The sequence below is a fragment of the Mytilus californianus genome, unplaced genomic scaffold (genome assembly GCF_021869535.1).
Source record: "Mytilus californianus isolate M0D057914Y unplaced genomic scaffold, xbMytCali1.0.p SCAF_6, whole genome shotgun sequence".
In the NCBI taxonomy this organism is placed as follows: Eukaryota; Metazoa; Mollusca; class Bivalvia; order Mytilida; family Mytilidae; genus Mytilus; species Mytilus californianus.
Window position 1 is genome coordinate 3,837,175 of NW_026262712.1, and position 21,838 is coordinate 3,859,012.

The 21,838-nt window shown below is 34.8% G+C and overlaps 1 protein-coding gene across 4 annotated transcripts in view; it reads left to right on the forward strand.

Annotated features, from left to right (window-relative positions):
• The window catches only part of LOC127706048 (uncharacterized), a 502,975-nt gene that overhangs the window by 28,214 nt on the left and 452,923 nt on the right, over positions 1-21,838 (forward strand). Inside the window, exons 2-3 of one of the 4 annotated variants that reach the window (XM_052210453.1) lie at positions 19,808-19,982; positions 20,521-20,544. In XM_052210453.1, coding sequence (XP_052066413.1) covers positions 20,527-20,544 — 18 coding nt within the window. In that variant the 5' untranslated portion in view covers positions 19,808-19,982; positions 20,521-20,526. The remainder of the gene's footprint in view (positions 1-19,807; positions 19,983-20,520; positions 20,545-21,838) is intronic. The other 3 variants (XM_052210450.1, XM_052210456.1, XM_052210452.1) reach the window with 3 other exon arrangements.

The window sequence follows — 21,838 nt, forward strand, 5'->3', positions numbered from 1 at the left end:
TTTGTAACTTCCAGACATAACTTGTGTGTTAGTGTATGGATCTCTCTGACATTGTACCACAAGGTTCCATATCACTAAAGGAATGCTGGGATTGATTTTGGGGGTAATTGCCTCCAAATTTTAGGAATTAGGGGCCAAAAAAGGGGCAAAAAACAATCATTTTTCTAGTTTCATGACAATAACTTGTGTGTAAGTGTATGGACCTTTCTGAAATTGTACTACAAGGTTCCATATCACAAAGGGAAAGCTGGGTTTGAGTTTGGGGGTAATTGCCCTAAACGTTTAGGAATTTGGGGCCAAAAAGGGGCCAAAAAACACATTTTTTTCTAGTTTCCAGACAATAACTTGTGTTCAAGTGTATGGATCTCTCTGAAATTGTACTGCAAGGTACCATACCACAAAGGGAAGGCTGGGATTGAGTTTGGGGGTGATGAATCATAATGGGGGTTCAAAAAATTTTGGGGGGGGATTTATTTTTTTTTCCTTTTTTTCTTTTTTTCCTTTTTTGTTTCTTTTAAAAATTTTCCATTTTAAGTTGGTTATTTCTGATTTATATTTAAAATCAAATAATAATGATATGGTAGGAGATACACACCAAACAGGATGTGTAAATTATTATATAATAAGTATTGTGCAATAGCAAGAAATTTTCAATTGCACAGTATTGCACAATAGCAAGAAATCTTCAATTGCACAGTATTGCGCAATAGCAAGAAATCTTCAATTGCACAGTATTGCGCAATAGCAAGAAATATCCAATAGCACAATATTGCGCAATAGCAAGAAATTGTCAATTGTACAGTATTGCGCAATAGCAAGAAATATTTAATAGCACAGGATTGTGCAAAAGAAGATACTTCCTATAAATTGCTTATTTCTTGACCAATTTCAATGGGGTTTTATTCTTGATTTCATGAAGTTCTTTAATATGCTGAATCTAACCGTGTATTTAGTTTTTGGATTTTGGGCCCCGTTTTTAAATTGGTCCACATTGAGGTCCAAAGGGTCCAAAATTAAACTTTGTTTGATTTCATCAAAAATTGAATTATTGGGGTTCTTTGATATGCCGAATCTATCTGTGTATTTAGATTCTTAAATTTTGGTTCCGTTTTCAAATTGGTCTACATTAAGGTCCAAAGGGTCCAAAATTAAACTTAGTTTGATTTTAACAAAAATTGAATTCTTAGGGTTCTTTGATATGCTGAATCTAAACATGTATTTAGATTTTTGATTATGGGCCCAGTTTTCAAGTTGGTCCAAATCGGGGTCCAAAATTAAACTTTGTTTGATTTCAACAAAAATTGAATATATGGGGTTCTTTGATATGCTGAATCTAACCATGTATTTAGATTTTTGATTTTTGGGCCCCGTTATCAACTTTGTCCACATTGAGGTCAAAAGGGTCCAAAATTAAACTTTGTTCGATTTCATCAAAAATTGAATTATTGGGGTTCTTTGATATGCCGAATCTAACCGTGTATTTAGATTCTTAATTTTTGGTTCCGTTTTCAAATTGGTCTACATTAAGGTCCAAAGGGTCCAAAATTAAACTTAGTTTGATTTTAACAAAAATTGAATTCTTAGGGTTCTTTGATATGCTGAATCTAAACATGTATTTAGATTTTTGATTATGGGCCCAGTTTTCAAGTTGGTCCAAATCGGGGTCCAAAATTAAACTTTGTTTGATTTCAACAAAAATTGAATATATGGGGTTCTTTGATATGCTGAATCTAACCATGTATTTAGATTTTTGATTTTTGGGCCCCGTCATCAACTTTGTCCACATTGAGGTCAAAAGGGTCCAAAATTAAACTTTGTTTGATTTCATCAAAAATTGAATTCTTGGGGTTCTTTGATATGCTGAATCTAACCATGTATTTAGATTTTGGATATTGGACCATAATAGGTGAATGTCCAATTTAAAATTTTTAAGTTCTTAGACCACATTCAATCTGTGTTAGAAACCTATGCTGTGTCAAATATTTAATCACAATCCAAATCCAAAGCTGTATCAAGCTTGAATGTTGTGTCCATACTTGCCCCAACTGTTCAGGGTTCGACCTCTGCGGTCGTATCAAGCTGCGCCCTGCGGAGCATTTTATTGGCTTATATCTAAAAAACCAAAGGAGTTAGAACAAATCTGACATGCCGATGAGGTAAAAGTGTTCATTAGGTGAAGTTCTATCAGCCCTTAAATTTTCAGATGAATCTAATAACCCATTGTTGGGTTGCTGCCACTAAATTGGTAATTGTAAGGAAATTTTGCAGTTTTTGGTTATTATCTTGAATAGTATTATTGATAAAGATAAACTGTGAACAGCAAAAATGTTCAGCAAAGTAAGATCTACAAATAAGTTAATATGACCAAAATTGTCAAATGTGTCCTTAAGGAGTTATTGCCCTTTAAAGACATTTTTTCACAATTTGTTCATCTAGTTTTCTTACTTTAAAAAATCTTCTCCTTTGAAACTACTGAATCAATTTCAGCCAAACTTGGGCTGAATGAGTTTTAGAGTATCTAGTATAAATTTTGTATTTTATTTTCTTGTACGTCAAGAAACATAGCCACTATGGCTAAATTAGAACATAGGGATAAAATGCATTTCTTTGCTTTTGAAGAAAATATGACAGATACAAAGAACATCTCAATGGAATTTTTAAGCCACTCATTAATATATATTAAAAAGCAAAAATAATCATTGATGAAAGATTTAAGCAAAAAATTACAGGTGAGCGATTCAGGCTCTTGAGAGCCTCTTGTTTCTTAAAATCACTATCTGTATTCAACGGACATGCGATTGCAAAAACATGATTTTTAAATTACGTACTGGACATGAGCTATACTGAATTGGCACTGTTATTCCTGCTTTACTCTGTCTGCCACACACTCGTTTAAAAACGACAAATCAACAACTTCATTATATTTTGGCTAATTTACAAAAGGACAAGTTATGATATGAAAAAGTTAGATTTGTTTGAACCATGGAGTAAAACTGATTTAAGTATAAAGTTTAGGTTTCAAACTGTTTCTACTCTAAATACCTGATTTGCGTTTGTTGCCTGGGGTATAAATAAATTGAGATCAAGCATATCTTGAATATAATAGCCAATGACCAAACCATATTGGTTTTCTAAAATGGTTTAGTTCGGGATTAACAAATAAGAATACAGCTTAGGGTTTGAACTATTTTCAAACTGGCTACAAAAACAAATAATCATGATCCATTTCTTTAACCTTCTTTACAACAAAGACTCTTTTCACAGTTACATTTCGACTTCAGCCAGGAAGCTACCTCTAATTCCCAAAATAGTACCTCAGAAAGGAATTAACATACAGTGGTTGTTTCTTATTTATCATGTTGTAATGGGATATCTGGGAGATAGAAATTATTTCTTTAACAAGAAAATTATGCCCAACATAGAACATGTAGAACAGCAATTTCATTAAGAATCTATGTCAGTTTATCTACATTTTATATCATGTATATAAAAAAGAAATGAGGCGAAATCATGCATCTTTATAATACAATTATCTTATCTTTCATTCCAAACATGCATTTAGGTTCACGATTGCATTTCTTTTTTTTAAAGAAAACAACGTGTTCATAAATATTTATTAATTTTATAATATTATAAAAGGTGGATGGTAAAAAAGTTGACCTTAGACGAATAACATTTTTTTTAAAAGCTTGTTATTTTGAAACACTCTAGGAATGAACATCCTTAAGTAAAACTTAAAGTGATGTGTAATGTAATTATTATGGCTTTCTATGAAATTCTTTAAAAATATTTTCCATAAAACAATTCCTACAAAGGAATTAATTATTAGAATTTAAATAAAAGACCTTGTTGCTAGCCTTAAGTAAATTTTATCAATCATGATTTTGATCGAATTAAGTAATTACGAATAATTCATCTGATTGTTACTCAGATATTAGGCATACTTCACTTACCTGCTGTCATTAAGCATCAAATTTTTTTACAAGTTCCATTTATCCTGATTCATATATGTCACGAAATCCTCCAAATGTTAATATTTATTCCATATTGATAGAACTTTAGTAGGTTTTTCTATATGAATGGGATTTTGAATAGATAAGCATATTCACCTGGGGAAAAGAATATTCACTGCGCAAAACGTCGCATGCTTTTACGTGTATAATTATATTAAATTGTTTGATGTACAATTGGTTTTGCTAAATAATTGTCGTTACATACCTTTCTCTGTACTCTCTTGGAATATGGAATAAAACAGTTACTGTCTTTTGATGAGGTAAATATGTGGTTTAATTGACTTTTGAAAAAACTGATATTCACCTCGGCCGTTGGCCTCAATAAATATCAGTTTTTCAAAAGTCAATAAAACCACATATTTAGGCCGCAATTAAAAATATCTTTGTTTCCCCTTACCCTACCCACCATTTTGGAAGTGGGTAGGTAGGTAGGCTTTTTTTTTTTTTTAGAGAAAATCCCTGAAATATATCTAACACACAGGAAAACACAGAAAAACAACAAATTGAACTTTATTGATACTAAAATAACATACTGCATAACGTATTATGCATGACTAGAAGACCTTACAATTTCAGACTATAAAATGTTTGTAAATATCTTTGTGACTTAGAGTAGACCACATATAACTTGAGACATGGTTCTATATTTTTCTTATAGTTTTATTAATTCAATTGAAAATATAAAACCCCAACGAGACTGCTACCTAGTAACATTCGATGCAAAAAATATGTACACTTGTTTTTCATTTAACAAATGTTTACGGAAATACTAGAAGCTACAAACCGTGATCCAAGCGAGTATGACTATGCCTATTAAGGCTTATTCTGGAAAACTATGAATTTATTGTAACATTTAACTTTACCATGAAACCTTGGGCGTGCCTATGTGCGGATCAGCATTCACTGAGTTAGCAGACCTTACAATGTTTGTTAATTCTTGAACACATTTTACAACGCTTTCAACACAGAGAAACAAAATGATAATGATAGCTGAAGTTCACCTACGAATTTTCCTGTATTGAAACAATATTCTTAGACACTGTCATAATTATACAAAGGAGAAAGATTCTTTAACGAAGGAATAGTATGATGCAAGACATTAAAACCAATATCAAACCAACTGAAACATATCAATATCTGCACAGACACAGCTCACACCCAAAGAGTGTTTTCATTGAAAGGATTTATCAAGGGTGAAGTATTGAGGTATCTCAGAAACACAAGCAGCAAAACTGATCTTAAAAAAAAAACAGTTAGAAGCTCAAACAAGGATATCAAATATCTTAAATCAAAGAATTTTTTTCAAACACAAAATACAGAAAGGGAAAACTTGCTAACACATCGCCCAGCGAAACGGGAGCAACCGCTAGTAATGTTAACAAAATTCAACGCATCTGTACAGAAACTAAAAATATAATGAAACACTGGCATCTTATTTCACAAAACCCTGAATGTGTGACCATATTTAATCATCAGCTCATTATAGCTTATGAAAGACATAAAAACTTACAAGAACTGTTATCAAAGTATTAGCTGGTATAGTCAGCTCGACTTTTCACAACACAATATGATACTGAGCTTGAAAAAAATTAACTACTTTTTTATCCAAAGACAACTGGTGTATGGTCCAATATAACATACGAAATAAAACAAAATAGCATACTGAATAGCACGCCAATATACAACTTATTGAGTCGACCACTGATGAAGGCGAACTCAGGGATTTACCCCAAACAGGTTGGGAACAACCCCCCAAATGAGGGATATCCCTTAAACGAGGGACTGTCCCTCAGACAAGGGGTCATTTTACTGTTGTAGAAAAGAAAAAAAGAAAAACTTTGATTTTTTAACTTGAAAGGGGGAAAATTCATTATATTTGGAACATTTTTTCTAAAAGAGGGGTCCAATTATTTTTAATAATAAAGAATAAAGTTTTGACCATATAACACCAGATAGATGACTAAGATGTATAGTTCTTTGAGAAAAGTTTCTTCAAATAATATAAATATGTGCTCATTTGTACTTAAAAGTGGTTTTTACAAAAAAATATCATTTCTTATCACCTGAAATGTACCCCTCATAAAAGGGATAGTCATTACATACACCTTATGATGGCTTATCGCTATTTGTCCGCCATTACTGGACATCACAGAAGTTCCCGTAAAATTATGACGTCATAATAGAAAATATCTGATGCCACAATGGAAAAGTGATTGTTGTATGACGTCAAAAGTTCGAGCGGGACTGATTCTCGGGTCAAGCGGGATTAGCGATAAGGTGTATTGAGGGGTTACCCCTCATTTGAGGGATTGTTCCCAACCTGCCAAACACGACAGAAACACCGGGCCTAAGCTCATTGCATGGTGAGCTGGGAAGCGCAATCGTAACAACTCGGCCATTCTCGCTACGCATACAATATTGTTATTGGAGGTGTAGCTAGAATGGCAGAGTAGTTACGATTGCTCGGATGCATTTATTTAAAACATTATTCCATTCCAATTTCAGTATCCTTGCATACGTTGTTTACCCTTTGCTGCAAACACACGGGCGACAATGATTTTGCGGAATGTTGAAAATATGGATCATTGAAGGAAAGGAAATTAAAAAACAAACTTTTGAGCGAAACGAAAAAAAAAAAAAACAACGTGATTTTCGAAAAAAATTATTTCAGTCGGCGGATTTTTAGAGGGTCGGTCGGGTAAGGGGAAACAAACTTAATTTTGATTTTGGCCTTACCTCATCAAAAGACAGTAATTATATAAAATTATTCATTATTTTATTAAGGGGCTGGATCGACGTGGGACGGATCAACTGGGGACAGATGGACTTGGGGCCTGATCCACTTGGGGCCAGATCGGTTTGGGGCTGCAACAACCTGAATACCCATTACAAAGCCCCTCCTCCCCCCCCCCCCCCCCCCCCCCCACACACACACACACACACACACACACTGGGCTGGATGTTCCATTCTCAGGTGCTGGTTTTGAAATTATAGTATTAATTTTCTAGCTAAAGTCGAAATGCAAACGTCAAGAAATTTATTGAAATTATTCATGATCAGGGATCTCCATGACCTATTTTATGATGGCACACCGCCATCATTAAAATATCTTCCGCCACCGTCAAATGACCCCCGCCATCGTTAAATTATCTTCCGCCATCGTCAAATGATCCCCGCCATTGTCAATTTATTTTCGTTTCTCTAGCTGCCGCAATTTTTCTTAGCAATTATAATCAATTGCATGTAATTGCATAACCCTTAGACTTTTTGTAATATAATGTTTTAAAGCTCTGAGGGATATCCGGCTGAAGTCAAGATCGCTAATCACTTGTACAGGTAGATCGACACACCTGACAGGAGAACACTTGATCAAGATCAGGGGCGGATCCAGGATTTTGGAAAGGCGGGGGCGAAGTATTTAAAGATCGCCGAGCGGAGGGAGGCGAAATTTTTTTTGACCTTTTTTTGGCTAAAAACATAAAATAAGTGTAAAATGCACTTTTTTAACTGTTCCTGACGTAAGGCATGTATATTTTATAGTTAAAGTGTAAGGATTGGACATTTTTGATGCCGTATTCTCCCCATTATCTGTCTATTATAAAATGATTGGATGGATCCAAAGCTATGTACTAATATATTTGATGTGGGACTTGTCAGTAAAAAATTGACATGGGAAAATTCTCGTTGTATGTTTAGTTAGCATTACGTCACGGATTTCTTGTTGTAAACAAGATATATGCCTGGCTATTCAATGAAATTTACAATACGACCAACACGAGTTAAGAAAGACAAACAAGCAATTTTTATCCAAATGTTTGGTTGAAATATTTCACCTTACAAGGGAAGTGAGGGGTTCCAAATCAACCAAAGGCTAAGAATGAGTCTGAAATGACAACGAATATATGAATGACGGTCTACAAATGGAGACATAAAGGCCACACCCAGCAGGCAGGTTGCAGTCGGGCCTTGAAAAAGTATTCATTTTATCAGTTCGACGAAACAGACATTCCGGTCAGATATGGGATTTACATGAAAACCCCCGGCCCCAAAAAAATTACGCCCGTTTTTAGCTCACCTGGCCCGAAGGGCCAAGTGAGCTTTTCTCATCACTTGGCATCCGGCGTCGTCCGTCGTCGGCGTTAACTTTTTACATTTTGAACTTCTTCTAAAGAACCACTGAATGGAATGAAACCAAACATGGCATGAATGTTCCTTATGAGGTGCTGACCAAGTGTTGTTACTTTGTAGCCGATCCATCATCCAAGATGGCCGCCAGCGGGGGACTTAGTTTAACATAGGACCCTATGGGAAATGCATACAAATGACTTCTTTTAGAGAACCACTGAATGGAATGAAACCAAACATGGCATGAATGTTCCTTATGAGGTGCTCACCAAGTGTTGTTACTTTGTAGCCGATCCATCATCCAAGATGGCCGCCAGCGGGGGACTTAGTTTAACATAGGACCCTATGGGAAATGCATACAAATGACTTCTTTTAGAGAACCACTGAATGGAATGAAACCAAACATGGCATGAATGTTCCTTATGAGGTGCTCACCAAGTGTTGTTACTTTGTAGCCGATCCATCATCCAAGATGGCCGCCAGCGGGGGACTTAGTTTAACATAGGACCCTATGGGAAATGCATACAAATGACTTCTTTTAGAGAACCACTGAATGGAATAAAACCAAACATGGCATGAATGTTCCTTATGAGGTGCTGACCATGTGTTGTTACTTTGTAGCCGATCCATCATCCAAGATGGCCGCCATCGGGAACTTAGTTTAACATAGGACCCTATGGGAAATACATACAAATGTCTTCTTTTAGAGAACCACTGAATGGAATGAAACCAAACATGGCATGCATGTTCCTTATGAGGTGCTGACCAAGTGTTGTTACTTTGTAGCCGATCCTTCATCCAAGATGGCCGCCAGCGGGGGACTTAGTTTAACATGGGACCCTATGGGAAATACATACAAATGTCTTCTTTTAGAGAACCACTGAATGGAATGAAACCAAACATGGCATGAATGTTCCTTATGAGGTTCTGACCAAGTGTTGTTACTTTGCAGTTGGTCCATCATCCAAGATGGCTGACAGCAGGGGACTTAGTTTAACATAGGACCTATGGGAAATACATACAAATGTCTTCTTTTAGAGAACCACTGAATGGAATGAAACCAAACAGGGCATGAATGTTCCTTATGAGGTGCTGACCAAGTGTTGTTACTTTGCAGTCGGTCCATTATCCAATTTGGCCGACAGCAGGGGACTTAGTTTAACATAGGACCTATGGGAAATACATACAAATGTCTTCTTTAATAGAACCACTGAATGGAATGAAACCAAACATGGCATGAATCTTCCTTATGAGATGCTGACCAAGTGTTGTTACTTTGTAGCGGATCCATCATCCAAGATGGCCGCCAGCGGGGGACTTAGTTTTACATAGGACCCTTTTGGAAATACATAAAAATGTCTTCTTTTAGAGAACCAATAAATGGAATGGAACCAAACATGGCATGAATGTTCCTTTTGAGATGTTGACCAAGTGTTGTTACTTTGCAGTCGGTCCATCATCCAAGATGGCCGCCAGCGGGGGGACTTAGTTGAACATAAGACCCTATGGGAAATACATATAAATGTCTTCTTTTAGAGAACCACTGAATGGAATGAAACAAAACATGGCATGAATGTTCCTTATAAGGTGCTGACCAAGTGTTGTAACTTTGCAGTCGGTCCATCATCCAGGATGGCCGACAGCAGGGGACTTAGTTTAACATTGGACCCTATTGGAAATACATACAAATGTCTTCTCTTAGAGAACCAGTGAATGGAATGAAACCAAACATGGCATGAATGTTCCTTATAAGGTGCTGACCAAGTGTTGTTACTTTGCAGCCGATCCATCATCCAAGATGGCTGCCAGTGGGTGACTTAGTTTAACATAGGACCCTACTGGAAATACATACAAAATGTCTTCTTTTAGAGAACCTCTGAATGGAATGGAACCAAACATGGCATGAATGTTCCTTATGAGGTGTTGTCCAAGTGTTGTTTCTTTGCAGCCGATCCATCATCCAAGATGGCCGCCAGCGGGGGACTTAGTTTAACATAGGACCCTATGGGAAATACATACAAATGTCTTCTTTTAGAGAACCACTGAATGGAATGAAACCAAACATGGCATGAATGTTCCTAATGAGGTGCTGACCAAGTGTTGCTACTTTGCAGTCGGTCCATCATCCAAGATGGCCGACAGCGGGGGGACTTAGTTTAACATAGGACCTATGGGAAATACATACAATTGTCTTCTTTTAGAGAACCACTGAATGGAATGGAACCAAACATGGCATGAATGTTCCTTATGAGTTGCTGACCAAGTGTTGTTACTTTGCAGTCGATCCATCATCCAATATGGCCGCTAGGGGGGGGGGGGGGGGGGGGGGGGGGGGGGGGCTTAGTTTAACATAGGACCCTATGGGAAATACATACAAATGTCTACTTTTAGAGTACCACTGAATGGAATGAAACCAAACATGGCATGAATGTTCCTTATGAAGTGCTGACCAAGTGTTGCTACTTTGTTGCCGATTTACTGTTCAAGATGGCCACCAGGATATTTTATTAAATAACGGGACCAATATTAATCAAAATTTGGCCTCAATCATTATTTGGGTATCTGTTATGATTTTTATCTATCTTTACATGATTTCTAAAACCAAAGTAGAGTCAGGTGAGCGACATAGGCTCTTGAGAGCCTCTAGTTTTATTCATCATGTTCATTTAATGCTAAATAATTCTGTTGGAAATTTTTGTTTCTAATAGCAAAAAAAGTGGACAAGATTATTGTTTTCAATCCAGATACGGCCAGAATTTTTGTTTAAGGCAAAAATCAGGGTCAGAATTTTTTCTCTCAATCATCTCAGACTGCCCCCTCAAATCAAATGGTCCGTCCGTACCTTAGACTTTCAATCTATCTAGGGCTTATTGACTGGGGATCATTATTCAGCTATGTTATTAATAGGCTGGGGCGTGTTGGGTTAAACATGTTTTCGTAGGTAAATAATATTGCTGTGGTACTTCTTTTTCATGAAAGTGTAATGGAGTATTACTTTCTGTTCGGTGGAATTGTGAAATAGAAGTCAATAAATACGTTCTTGCTCAATCCTTTATCGCTTTGAAGGTGTCATGCTTGTCATCCTCAGCCTAAGCAATGTGTTACTGTAATTTGAATTTCAAAATGACTGAGTGACGCACTAGTCAACTCCACCATAGCGAATCACATGATTTTGACATAATCAATAATATATTACAGTAAATACGAGCGAAACATATCTTTATAAGTAAAGAATTGTCGCATAAAAATTAAATACGCGGAAAATGGCAAAGCTCACGAAGTCTAGTCTGATTAATCATTTTACCAAAAAAAAAAAAAAAAAGTGCAAGCAAAGGTGGGGGCGTACGCCCTCTACGCCCCCTTTGGATCCGCCACTGAAGATAGACGATTGATTGCATTATTTAATAACGTTTCAGCTAATGAAAATTTAGATTAAAAAATAAATTTTAATCCAGTTACACAGAAAAAAGTTTAAAAAGGTGAACACGTGCTTTTATATTGACTTACGCAATCCGCATCCCCCTTTTTAAACGAGTAAAAAATAAGACGTAAAACAGAACATAATTTTATGCCAAATAACACGAGTACAGCCATTATCGATAATATTGAATCACTTTACAAGTTTAAAAGTAAATACATGAATATTAACTGCAACTTGATGATCTGAAGAAATTTCGTATCGTAGTTCAGAATTCATTTCGTAGTTTACAATCAAATTAATACATCCGGTTTTCCGGTTTACATTTAGAATCAAAAGATGAATGTTGCATAGTACATTACAATGAAATTTGTTATTTAAAGTCATTAAAACCTTTAAAGTTGTAAACGTTTGCCCTCCAAATCTTTTCTCAGCGTTTTACAGTGAAAAAAAGATCCCCCTGATTTTTAAGCCCTATACCATTACCAAAAATAGCAAAACAAAGTGGGAACCTTAAGGACAGCTTGTGGTCATTCTTGCCTAAGGGGGAGCTATACAGGCTTGGCATTGCAATTGTTACTAATGACAATGAGAATATTGGTTATTTTATAAGGAAACAAATGTAATAAGCAATATAACAGCCTGTTCACCATTCCTTACATGGAAATGAAGGAATGCAATACTTTCGATCACGCCACGCCGTAGACGCGGGGTTTTGTCATGGTGAAAGTTCCTCCATCGTTCAATATTCATCCATGGAGATCCCTGATGATTATTTGTTTTTTGTAGCAGTTTGAAAATAGTTCAAAATTCTCAGCATCAATTCTCGTCGTCCGAAGACACATTTTGTTTCCAGACAATAACTTTAGTTTAAGTGAATGGATCTCTTTGAAATTTTACTAGAAGGGTCAATATCACAAAAGGAAGAATGGGATTGATTTTGGGGGTTATGGTACCGACAGTTTAGGATTAAGGGACCAAAAAGGGGCAAAAAACAATTATTTTTGTAGTTTCCAGAAAAATAACTTGTGTGTATGTCTATGGATCTCTCTGAAATTGAGCCACAAGGTTCCATATCACAAAGGGAAGGCTAGGATTGAGTTTGGGGTAATTGCCCAAAAGGTTTAGAAATTTGTGGCAAAAAAGGGGACCAAAAACAAGCATTTTTTCTAGTTTCCTGACAATAACTTGTGTTAAAGTTTATGGAACTCTCTGAAATTGTACATTTTACCTGAAAAGAAAATAATCTTCAAAATTTCAAAAAAATGGGTGGGGGGGGGGGGGATTGAAAAAGTTTGGGGGGGGGGGGGCATTTTTTTTTGGGGGTTCATATTTTTTTTCTTCAAAATTTTAGGAAATTTCAAATTTCTAGAAATTCTTTATTGGGGGAGGGGGGGGGGGATTTTTTTTCCCTTTTTTTGTTGGGGGGGGGGGGGGGGGTTTCATACTTTTTTTTTGAAGATTTAAAAAAAAAAATTTTGTTTTTTATTTTCCCAAAATTTTTCAATTTTTCCATTGATTATTTCTGATTATTTCTGATTTATATATAAGCATCAATACTGATATGGCAGGAAATACACACCAAACAGGGTGTGTAAATTATTATATATTTATAGATAATCGTTGTTCATCTCAACGAGATTGTTTATCTTGCTAGAGCCGGTAACGCGAAAGTGAGAAAAGCAATCGAGTTGAGATGACCAATGATTTTGCCTATGACGTTGTTGATGTTTACATTGACTATGGCACGTGTGTCCTTAGTTTCTAGTGATAATTTTTCATATCGCTCTACTGTGCTGAGTGATAAAACAGATTAACTAAGTATTGTGCAACAGTATTTACACCATGATAGTATTTAGCAAATTTTATTTGAAATTATAGGTATAGGTTTCAAGCAACTTTTAAACAGTTTTAACTGTGGATAAATGCATGAAATACTAAGTTTATCAGAGATTTTCATCCAAATCAGTTACTATTATCATTGAAATATTCTGCAGTTCGATTATCTTTCCAGTTATTTGTCCACAAGTTATGATTATCTTTTTTTGGAGTTTCGATTGTCTTCCTAAAATATGCGATGGCTATTATTCCGGTAACGGGGCCATATATGATATTTATAACATAAACACACAACATAACCATACAGATCAACATGAGTAATTCTTGAAAACAACAGGTATACATGGAAAAATTAGCAGAAAACAATTTTTATACGCCCGTTTACGGGACGTATTATGGTATACCGTTGTCCGTCTGTCCGTCCGTCTGTCTGTCCGTCCGTCGTCAACATGTCGGACATTAATTCAAAAACGCTTTAACCAATATGCATGAAACTTTGGTGAATTGTTTATATCTATTGACGTGAGCTCCCTTTCCTTTTTTATAAATTTCAGATTTACCATTTCTGAGTTTTGGGGTTTTATTCATTAAAAAAGGGGGGATTTTCCAGTTTTCGGACAATAACTCAAAAACAATTTCACCAATTTGCATGAAACTTTTTGTGAATTGTTCATATCTATTGACGTGAGCTCCCTTTTGTTTTTTTTTATAAATTTTGGATTTACCGTTTCCGAGTTTTGGGGTTTTATTCATTAAAAAAGGGGGGATTTTCCAGTTTTGGGACAATAACTCAAAAACAATTTCACCAATTTACATGAAACTTTTGTGAATTGTTCATATCTATTGACGTGAGCACCCTTTCGTTTTTTATAAATTTCGGATTTACTGTTTCCGAGTTTTGGGGTTTTATTCATTAAAAAAGTGGGGATTTTCCAGTTTTCAGACAATAACTCAAAAACAATTTCACCAATTTGCAAAAAACTTTGGTGAATGGTTTATATCTATTGACATGAGCTCCCTTTTGATTTTTATAAATTTCAGACTATAGGTTTCCGATTTGTGGGGTTTTATTCATTACAAAATGGGGATTTTCCAGTTTTCGGACAATAATTCAAAAATGCTTTCAGCTTTTTTTATGATACTTTGGTAAATTGTTTATATCTATTTTTGTAAGCTCCCTTTTGATTTCTATAAATTTTCGATTTTACGTTTCCGAGTTATAAGATTTTATTTGTTTTTTGTCTGACAACAGATTTACTAAGTATTGCGCAACAGCACAGTGTATTGCACAACAGCAAGAAATCTTTCATATAACCAATTTCAAGTTCTTTGACTACATTTATTCAGAAACCTATAATATATCAAATATTTAATTACAATCCAAATTCAGACCTGTATCAAGCTTGAATATTGTGTCCATTTTTGCCCCAACTGTTCAGGTTTGGACCTCTGCGGGCGTATCCAGCTGCGCTCAGCGAAGCAGTTTATTCCTTATACTACCTCCACTGTATTGGGATCTACTATCAGTATGTCTTCATGATATTTTTTACAATTTGTGTAGATTGCCGTTCTGCAGCCTAGTATAGGCCTACCAGTATTGTCAACAATAAAATATTTAGTTCCGTTATTGTGTTTTTATACGAGCGCAAACAATTTTTGCAGTCGTATATTGGTATCACGTCGTCGTCGACATTGGCCTCAGCGTCGTCCGAAGACATTTGGTTTCCGGAAAATAACTTTAGTTTAAGTGTATGGATCTTTATGAAATTAAACAAAAGGTTCAATACCACAAAAGGAAGGTTGGGATTGTTTTTGGGGGTGATGGTCCCAATCGTTTAGGAATTAGGGGCCAAAAAGGGGCCAAAACAAGCATTTTTCTAGTTTCAGGACAATAACTTGTGTATAAGTATTTTGATTGCTCTGAAATTGTACCACAAGGTTCAATACCACAAGTTAAAGATTGGGATTCATTTTGGGGGTAATTGCCCAAACCGTTCAGGAATTGGGGGCCAAAAAGGGTCTAAAACAGGCATTTTTCTAGTTTTCAGACAATAACTTGTGTTTTAATGTATGGATGTCTCTTAATTTGAACCACATTTTACAAAAAGAAAATTTCTTCTTAATTAATTTTTTTTGGAAAAGGGGGAGTGGAAGGCAATTTTTATACAACCGCAAAAATTAAAAATTTTTTGGTCGTATATTGGTATGACGTTGGCGTCGTCGTCGTTGTCGTCGGCGTTGTCCGGCGTCGTCCGAAGACACATTGGTTTTCGCACTCTAACTTTAGTTTAAGTGAATGGATCTCCATGAAATTTTACCATAAGGTTCAATACCACAAAAGGAAGGTTGGGATTGATTTTGGGGGTTATGGTACCAACAGTTAAGGAATTAGGGGCCAAAAAGGGGCCAAAAATAAGCATTTTTGTAACTTCCAGACAATAACTTGTGTGTAAGTGTATGGATCTCTCTGACATTGTACCACACGGTTCCATATCACAAAGGGAAGGCTGGGATTGATTTTGAGGGTAATTGCCTCAAAATTTAGGAATTAGGGGCCAAAAAAGGGGCAAAAAACAATCATTTTTCTAGTTTCATGACAATAACTTGTGTGTTAGTGTTTGGATATTTCTGAAATTGTACTACAAGGTTCCATATCACAAAGGGAAAGCTGGAATTGAGTTTGGGGGTAATTGCCCGAAACGTTTAGGAATTGGGGGCCAAAAAGGGGCCAAAAATAAGCATTTTTTCTAGTTTCCAGACAATAACTTGTGTTCAAGTGTATGGATCTCTCTGAAATTGTACTGCAAGGTACCATACCACAAAGGGAAGGCTGGGATTGAGTTTGGGGGTGATGAATCATAATGGGTACAAAAAATGGGGGGGGGGGGGGGATTTTTTTTCTTTCTTTTTTCCTTTTTTTTTTCTTTTAAAAATTTCCATTTTAAGTTGGTTATTTCTGATTTATATTTAAAAGCAAATAATAATGATATGGTAGGAGATACACACAAACAGGATGTGTAAATTATTATATAATAAGTATTGTGCAATAGCAAGAAATTTTCAATTGCACAGTATTGCACAATAGCAAGAAATCTTCAATTGCACAGTATTGCGCAATAGCAAGAAATCTTCAATTGCACAGTATTGCGCAATAGCAAGAAATATCTAATAGCACAATATTGCGCAATAGCAAGAAATTGTCAATTGTACAGTATTGCGCAACAGCAAGAAATATTCAATTGCACAGTATTGTGCAAAAGAAGATACTTCATATAAATTGCTTATTTCTTGATCAATTTCAATGGGGTTTTATTCTTGAATTCTTGGGGTTCTTTAATATGCTGAATCTAACCGTGTATTAAGTTTTTGGATTTTGGGCCCCGTTTTTAAATTGGTCCACATTGAGGTCCAAAGGGTCCAAAATTTAACTTTGTTTGATTTCATCAAAAATTGAATTATTGGGGTTCTTTGATATGCCGAATCTAACCGTGTATTTAGATTCTTAATTTTTGGTTCCGTTTTCAAATTGGTCTACATTAAGGTCCAAAGGGTCCAAAATTAAACTTAGTTTGATTTTAACAAAAATTGAATTCTTAGGGTTCTTTGATATGCTGAATCTAAACATGTATTTAGATTTTTGATTATGGGCCCAGTTTTCAAGTTGGTCCAAATCGGGGTCCAAAATTAAACTTTGTTTGATTTCAACAAAAATTGAATATATGGGGTTCTTTGATATGCTGAATCTAACCATGTATTTAGATTTTTGATTTTTGGGCCCCGTTATCAACTTTGTCCACATTGAGGTCAAAAGGGTCCAAAATTAAACTTTGTTTGATTTCATCAAAAATTGAATTATTGGGGTTCTTTGATATGCCGAATCTAACCGTGTATTTAGATTCTTAATTTTTGGTTCCGTTTTCAAATTGGTCTACATTAAGGTCCAAAGGGTCCAAAATTAAACTTAGTTTGATTTTAACAAAAATTGAATTCTTAGGGTTCTTTGATATGCTGAATCTAAACATGTATTTTGATTTTTGATTATGGGCCCAGTTTTCAAGTTGGTCCAAATCGGGGTCCAAAATTAAACTTTGTTTGATTTCAACAAAAATTGAATATATGGGGTTCTTTGATATGCTGAATCTAACCATGTATTTAGATTTTTGATTTTTGGGCCCCATTATCAACTTTGTCCACATTGAGGTCAAAAGGGTCCAAAATTAAACTTTGTTTGATTTCATCAAAAATTGAATTCTTGGGGTTCTTTGATATGATGAATTTAACCATGTATTTAGATTTTGGATATTGGACCATAATAGGTGAATGTCCAATTTAAAATTTTAAGTTCTTAGACCACATTCATCCTGTGTCAGAAACCTATGCTGTGTCAAATATTTAATCACAATCCAAATTCAGAGCTGTATCAAGCTTGAATGTTGTGTCCATACTTGCCCCAACTGTTCAGGGTTCGACCTCTGCGGTCGTATCAAGCTGCGCCCTGCGGAGCATTTTATTTTTTCTCAAAAGAAAATTCTCTTCAAATATAATTTTTTTTGGAGGGGGGGTGAAAAACATTTTTTTTGGGGAGGGGTCAATTTTTTTTTCCTCAAGATTTAAGAAATTGTCAATTTTCCAAAGAAAAAAATTGGGGGTCACAATTTATTTTGCTAATTCTTTGTATATAGTCTGAAAACAGATTTACTAAGTATTGCGCAACAGCACAGTGTATTGCACAACAGCAAGAAATCTGCAATTGAATATAAATTCAAATCATACAACCAATTTCAAGTTCTTTGACTACATTTAGTCTGTGTCAGAAACCTATAATGTGTCAAATATTTAATTACAATCCAAATTCAGACCTGTATCAAGCTTGAATATTGTGTCCATTTTTGCCCCAACAGTTCAGGATTGGACCTCTGCGGTCGTATCCAGCTGCGCTCGGCAAAGCAGTTTATTTTTTCTCACAAAGTGCATACCAGTATTGTTAGAGGTGTAACAGGAGGGGGTCAGTGTCGACACCTCCCGGGGCGTCAAGTGGCTAGTACTTCGTCCCTATTAGATCATCAGGATACCTGATATCAGATTTTGGCTAAATAAAGATATAAAGCAAATAGAACTCAACAATTTGTTTACAAATGTACAACAATCAAGTAAAACATAGTCAAATGAAATCGAAAAGGAATAGAAATTCAAAAGTTAGGTTCAAAAAATGAAATGTAATTAAATAGTGATAGTTTCATGAGTTTGCAAACAAAATCAAAAAGAAAAGTATTTCAAGTAAAATGAAATCTAATAAGAATTGTTAAAGTTAAATTTAAAAAGTAAATACAATTGTATTTTGATATACTTCACGGTGTATTTTAGAATTTAGTAAATCGAACCAAAATAATGCCAATGTAGTTGCTGATAATTAACTCCATTAGAATCAGTGGATTCATGCGAGCTACATGTATCATAGAGAAGGGTGGCAGTGGTACACTGCTGGCTCATATATACATTTGGAGAGTGTCCCCACCGGAACAACTCCTGATAAAGTTTAAGAGAAACACTGATAACTTTTAAACATGTATTTAAAAATATGCTATTGAAGAAATATCAAATATAAATGATTCTCTTATAGTTGTGGCCTGTTATCTATTTCTTGCATGAAGAGATAATCTTTTCTCTTATGGTTGTGGCCTGTTATCTATTTCTTGAATTAATAGATATTTCTGCACGGAGTGTGATACGAAAAAGTGATACGAAAATCTGCATTAATTTGATTGGCTTATCCAGCATCACAAGACGATATTACGGCATTTCCATTGGCTGTCGTTAGGTCATTGATGACTTACAAAGGTTAAGACAATGTACATTTCGTCCATGGCAATGAACATATGTGATTTCTTCAATAATACACAAAACACTCACACATTTCACCTGACAATCTTCTTTTTGTCAAATTTTATTACATTCTGAAGCGTACAAAAAGTCTTAAAATGTCTGATGTTAAAGTTTGACAAGACATATGACGTCATACTGGAATGTGCAAAAGACTAGACCAACATTTCGCGGAATTTTTAATTTAACACATAGAGAGTGTTGACCATAAGCATGATAAGAGAAATAGGTTTAACAACTTGTGAACATTGGATATCGCTTGATATCAACTCTCGTTATTTAATTTAGATAGTAATAATAAACTCGAAAGGCTCGTTTATTATTAAATTGAAATTAAATAACTCAAGTTGATATATATCAAGCGATATCCCATTCTCACTCGTTATGAAACCTATAAGTATCACACTGCACGGAGTAAGATACGAAAACGTGATACAAATACTGCGTTAATTTGATTGGCTTATCTAGCATCATGAGATGATATCTATTATTTTTACATGATTTAAATTTGATGTTAAACTTTATTTACAGACTGTTATTGACCTGTGGCAGCTGGTATTAACGCCATGAAAACACCATTTAAAATAAGCTGAAGTTGTAATTGGAGTTTGATGAAGGATAATTTGTAGTTATTGACAGAACTAGAACCAACAGACTTACGTTTGGGTATTTAATCATACTGAATATATATTTCTGATGTATAGGTGTAAGTGTCTCTTTTAGGACCTCATCCACTACAGCGAGTCTTTTTATAAGTAATATATAATATCTTATTAGCTTTGATGACATGAGCCAATAACTAAAAACATTGCAGAATCATCTGTGTCATTCCATGTAAAAGGGGAGATAATCAAATTAATTTTCTTCAATATACAGTACAAATGTCTATGTGCCTTGTTATGGAACAAATCTGGACGTGTGTTATTTCTGGTGGTCTAACATCTTAAAGGGGAGATAATCAAATCAACTTACTTCTATATACTGTTTGTATGTTTATGTGCCTTGTCAGTGTAACAGCTGGAAAAATATTGTTTGTTAAAGGGGAGATGATCAAATTAACTTACAGCAATATACTGTCCATATGTCTGTGTTCCTGCTTAACAGATAATGGATAAATTAATTTTTACACAGTGGAGAAAAAAGAACAAATCAAAGTATTGCATCATACCTAAATCAATGCTCAAAATATTAGTCATAGAATTAAAACTCATATATATTTAAAATGTTTTCTTTTCTTTTTGCAGGATATAATGGCAAATTGGGATGAGGTAAGATTTTCTTCTGAAAAGTTCATTGGTCAATTTTGTGACCTATTTTGTTTATAAACTGTACAGAAAGGTACATGTGTGTAGTTCATTGTATTCATAGAGGGAAAATAGAAGAAAATCAAAATGACAAGAGTTATAAGAATTTCAATGGACAAAATTTGAAGGAGCAAACCTGATACATTATACAATCATCCAAAGTTTTTTTTATTCTCTCAAAAAAACTCTGAAATTACAAACACTGTCTTGGTCAGTTGTTGTTACTGCATTTGAAAAGCAAACTGTAAAAGTGAACATCATAAGCAGAATAACTAAAAGTAGTTTGTTTATTTGAATTATTACATTTATCATACATTGTTATGTGCAGGAGAGAAATGCTTAAGCTTTGTTTTACTTACAGAAACTTTGTACAGCTGCTAATGAGGGAAATATTAAAGATGTGGAATTATCTATACAAAATGGAGCTAATTTGGAATATAAAAGTGATTATGTAAGTGAAGTAGAAATATTTAAAACATATAAAGGTATTTACTTACAGAACACACAAAGTCAATCATATATAAATCACCCTTGTTTGTTCTGAGTGATTCATTGTTAAACACAGTAAATATTGGTTATTACATGTATATCTGTATTTTACATAAGAAGTAAGAAACATTGTTACACAACAACAATACACTTAACTCCTGTTTTTACACAAAATATTAGAAATTTATTAACAAAACAGCGATGTATACCACACCTATCAACCAGAGAAAATAGTGGATACAATACCAAGGAGGCAATCACTTAACTAGTATGACTAGAAGTAGATGTATACCACACCTATCAATCATAGGAAATAGTGGATAAAATACCAAGGAGGCAATCACTTAACTAGTATGACTAGAAGTAGATGTATACCACACCTATCAATCATAGGAAATAGTGGATAAAATACCAAGGAGGCAATCACTTAACTAGTATGACTAGAAGTAGATGTATACCACACCTATCAATCATAGGAAATAGTGGATACAATACCAAGGAGGCAATCACTTAACTAGTATGACTAGAAGTAGATAGATGTATACCACACCTATCAATCATAGGAAATAGTGGATAAAATACCAAGGAGGCAATCACTTAACTAGTATGACTAGAAGTAGATGTATACCACACCTATCAACCAGAGAAAATAGTGGATACAATACCAAGGAGGCAATCACTTAACTAGTATGACTAGAAGTAGATGTATACCACACCTATCAATCATAGGAAATAGTGGATAAAATACCAAGGAGGCAACCAAATTACA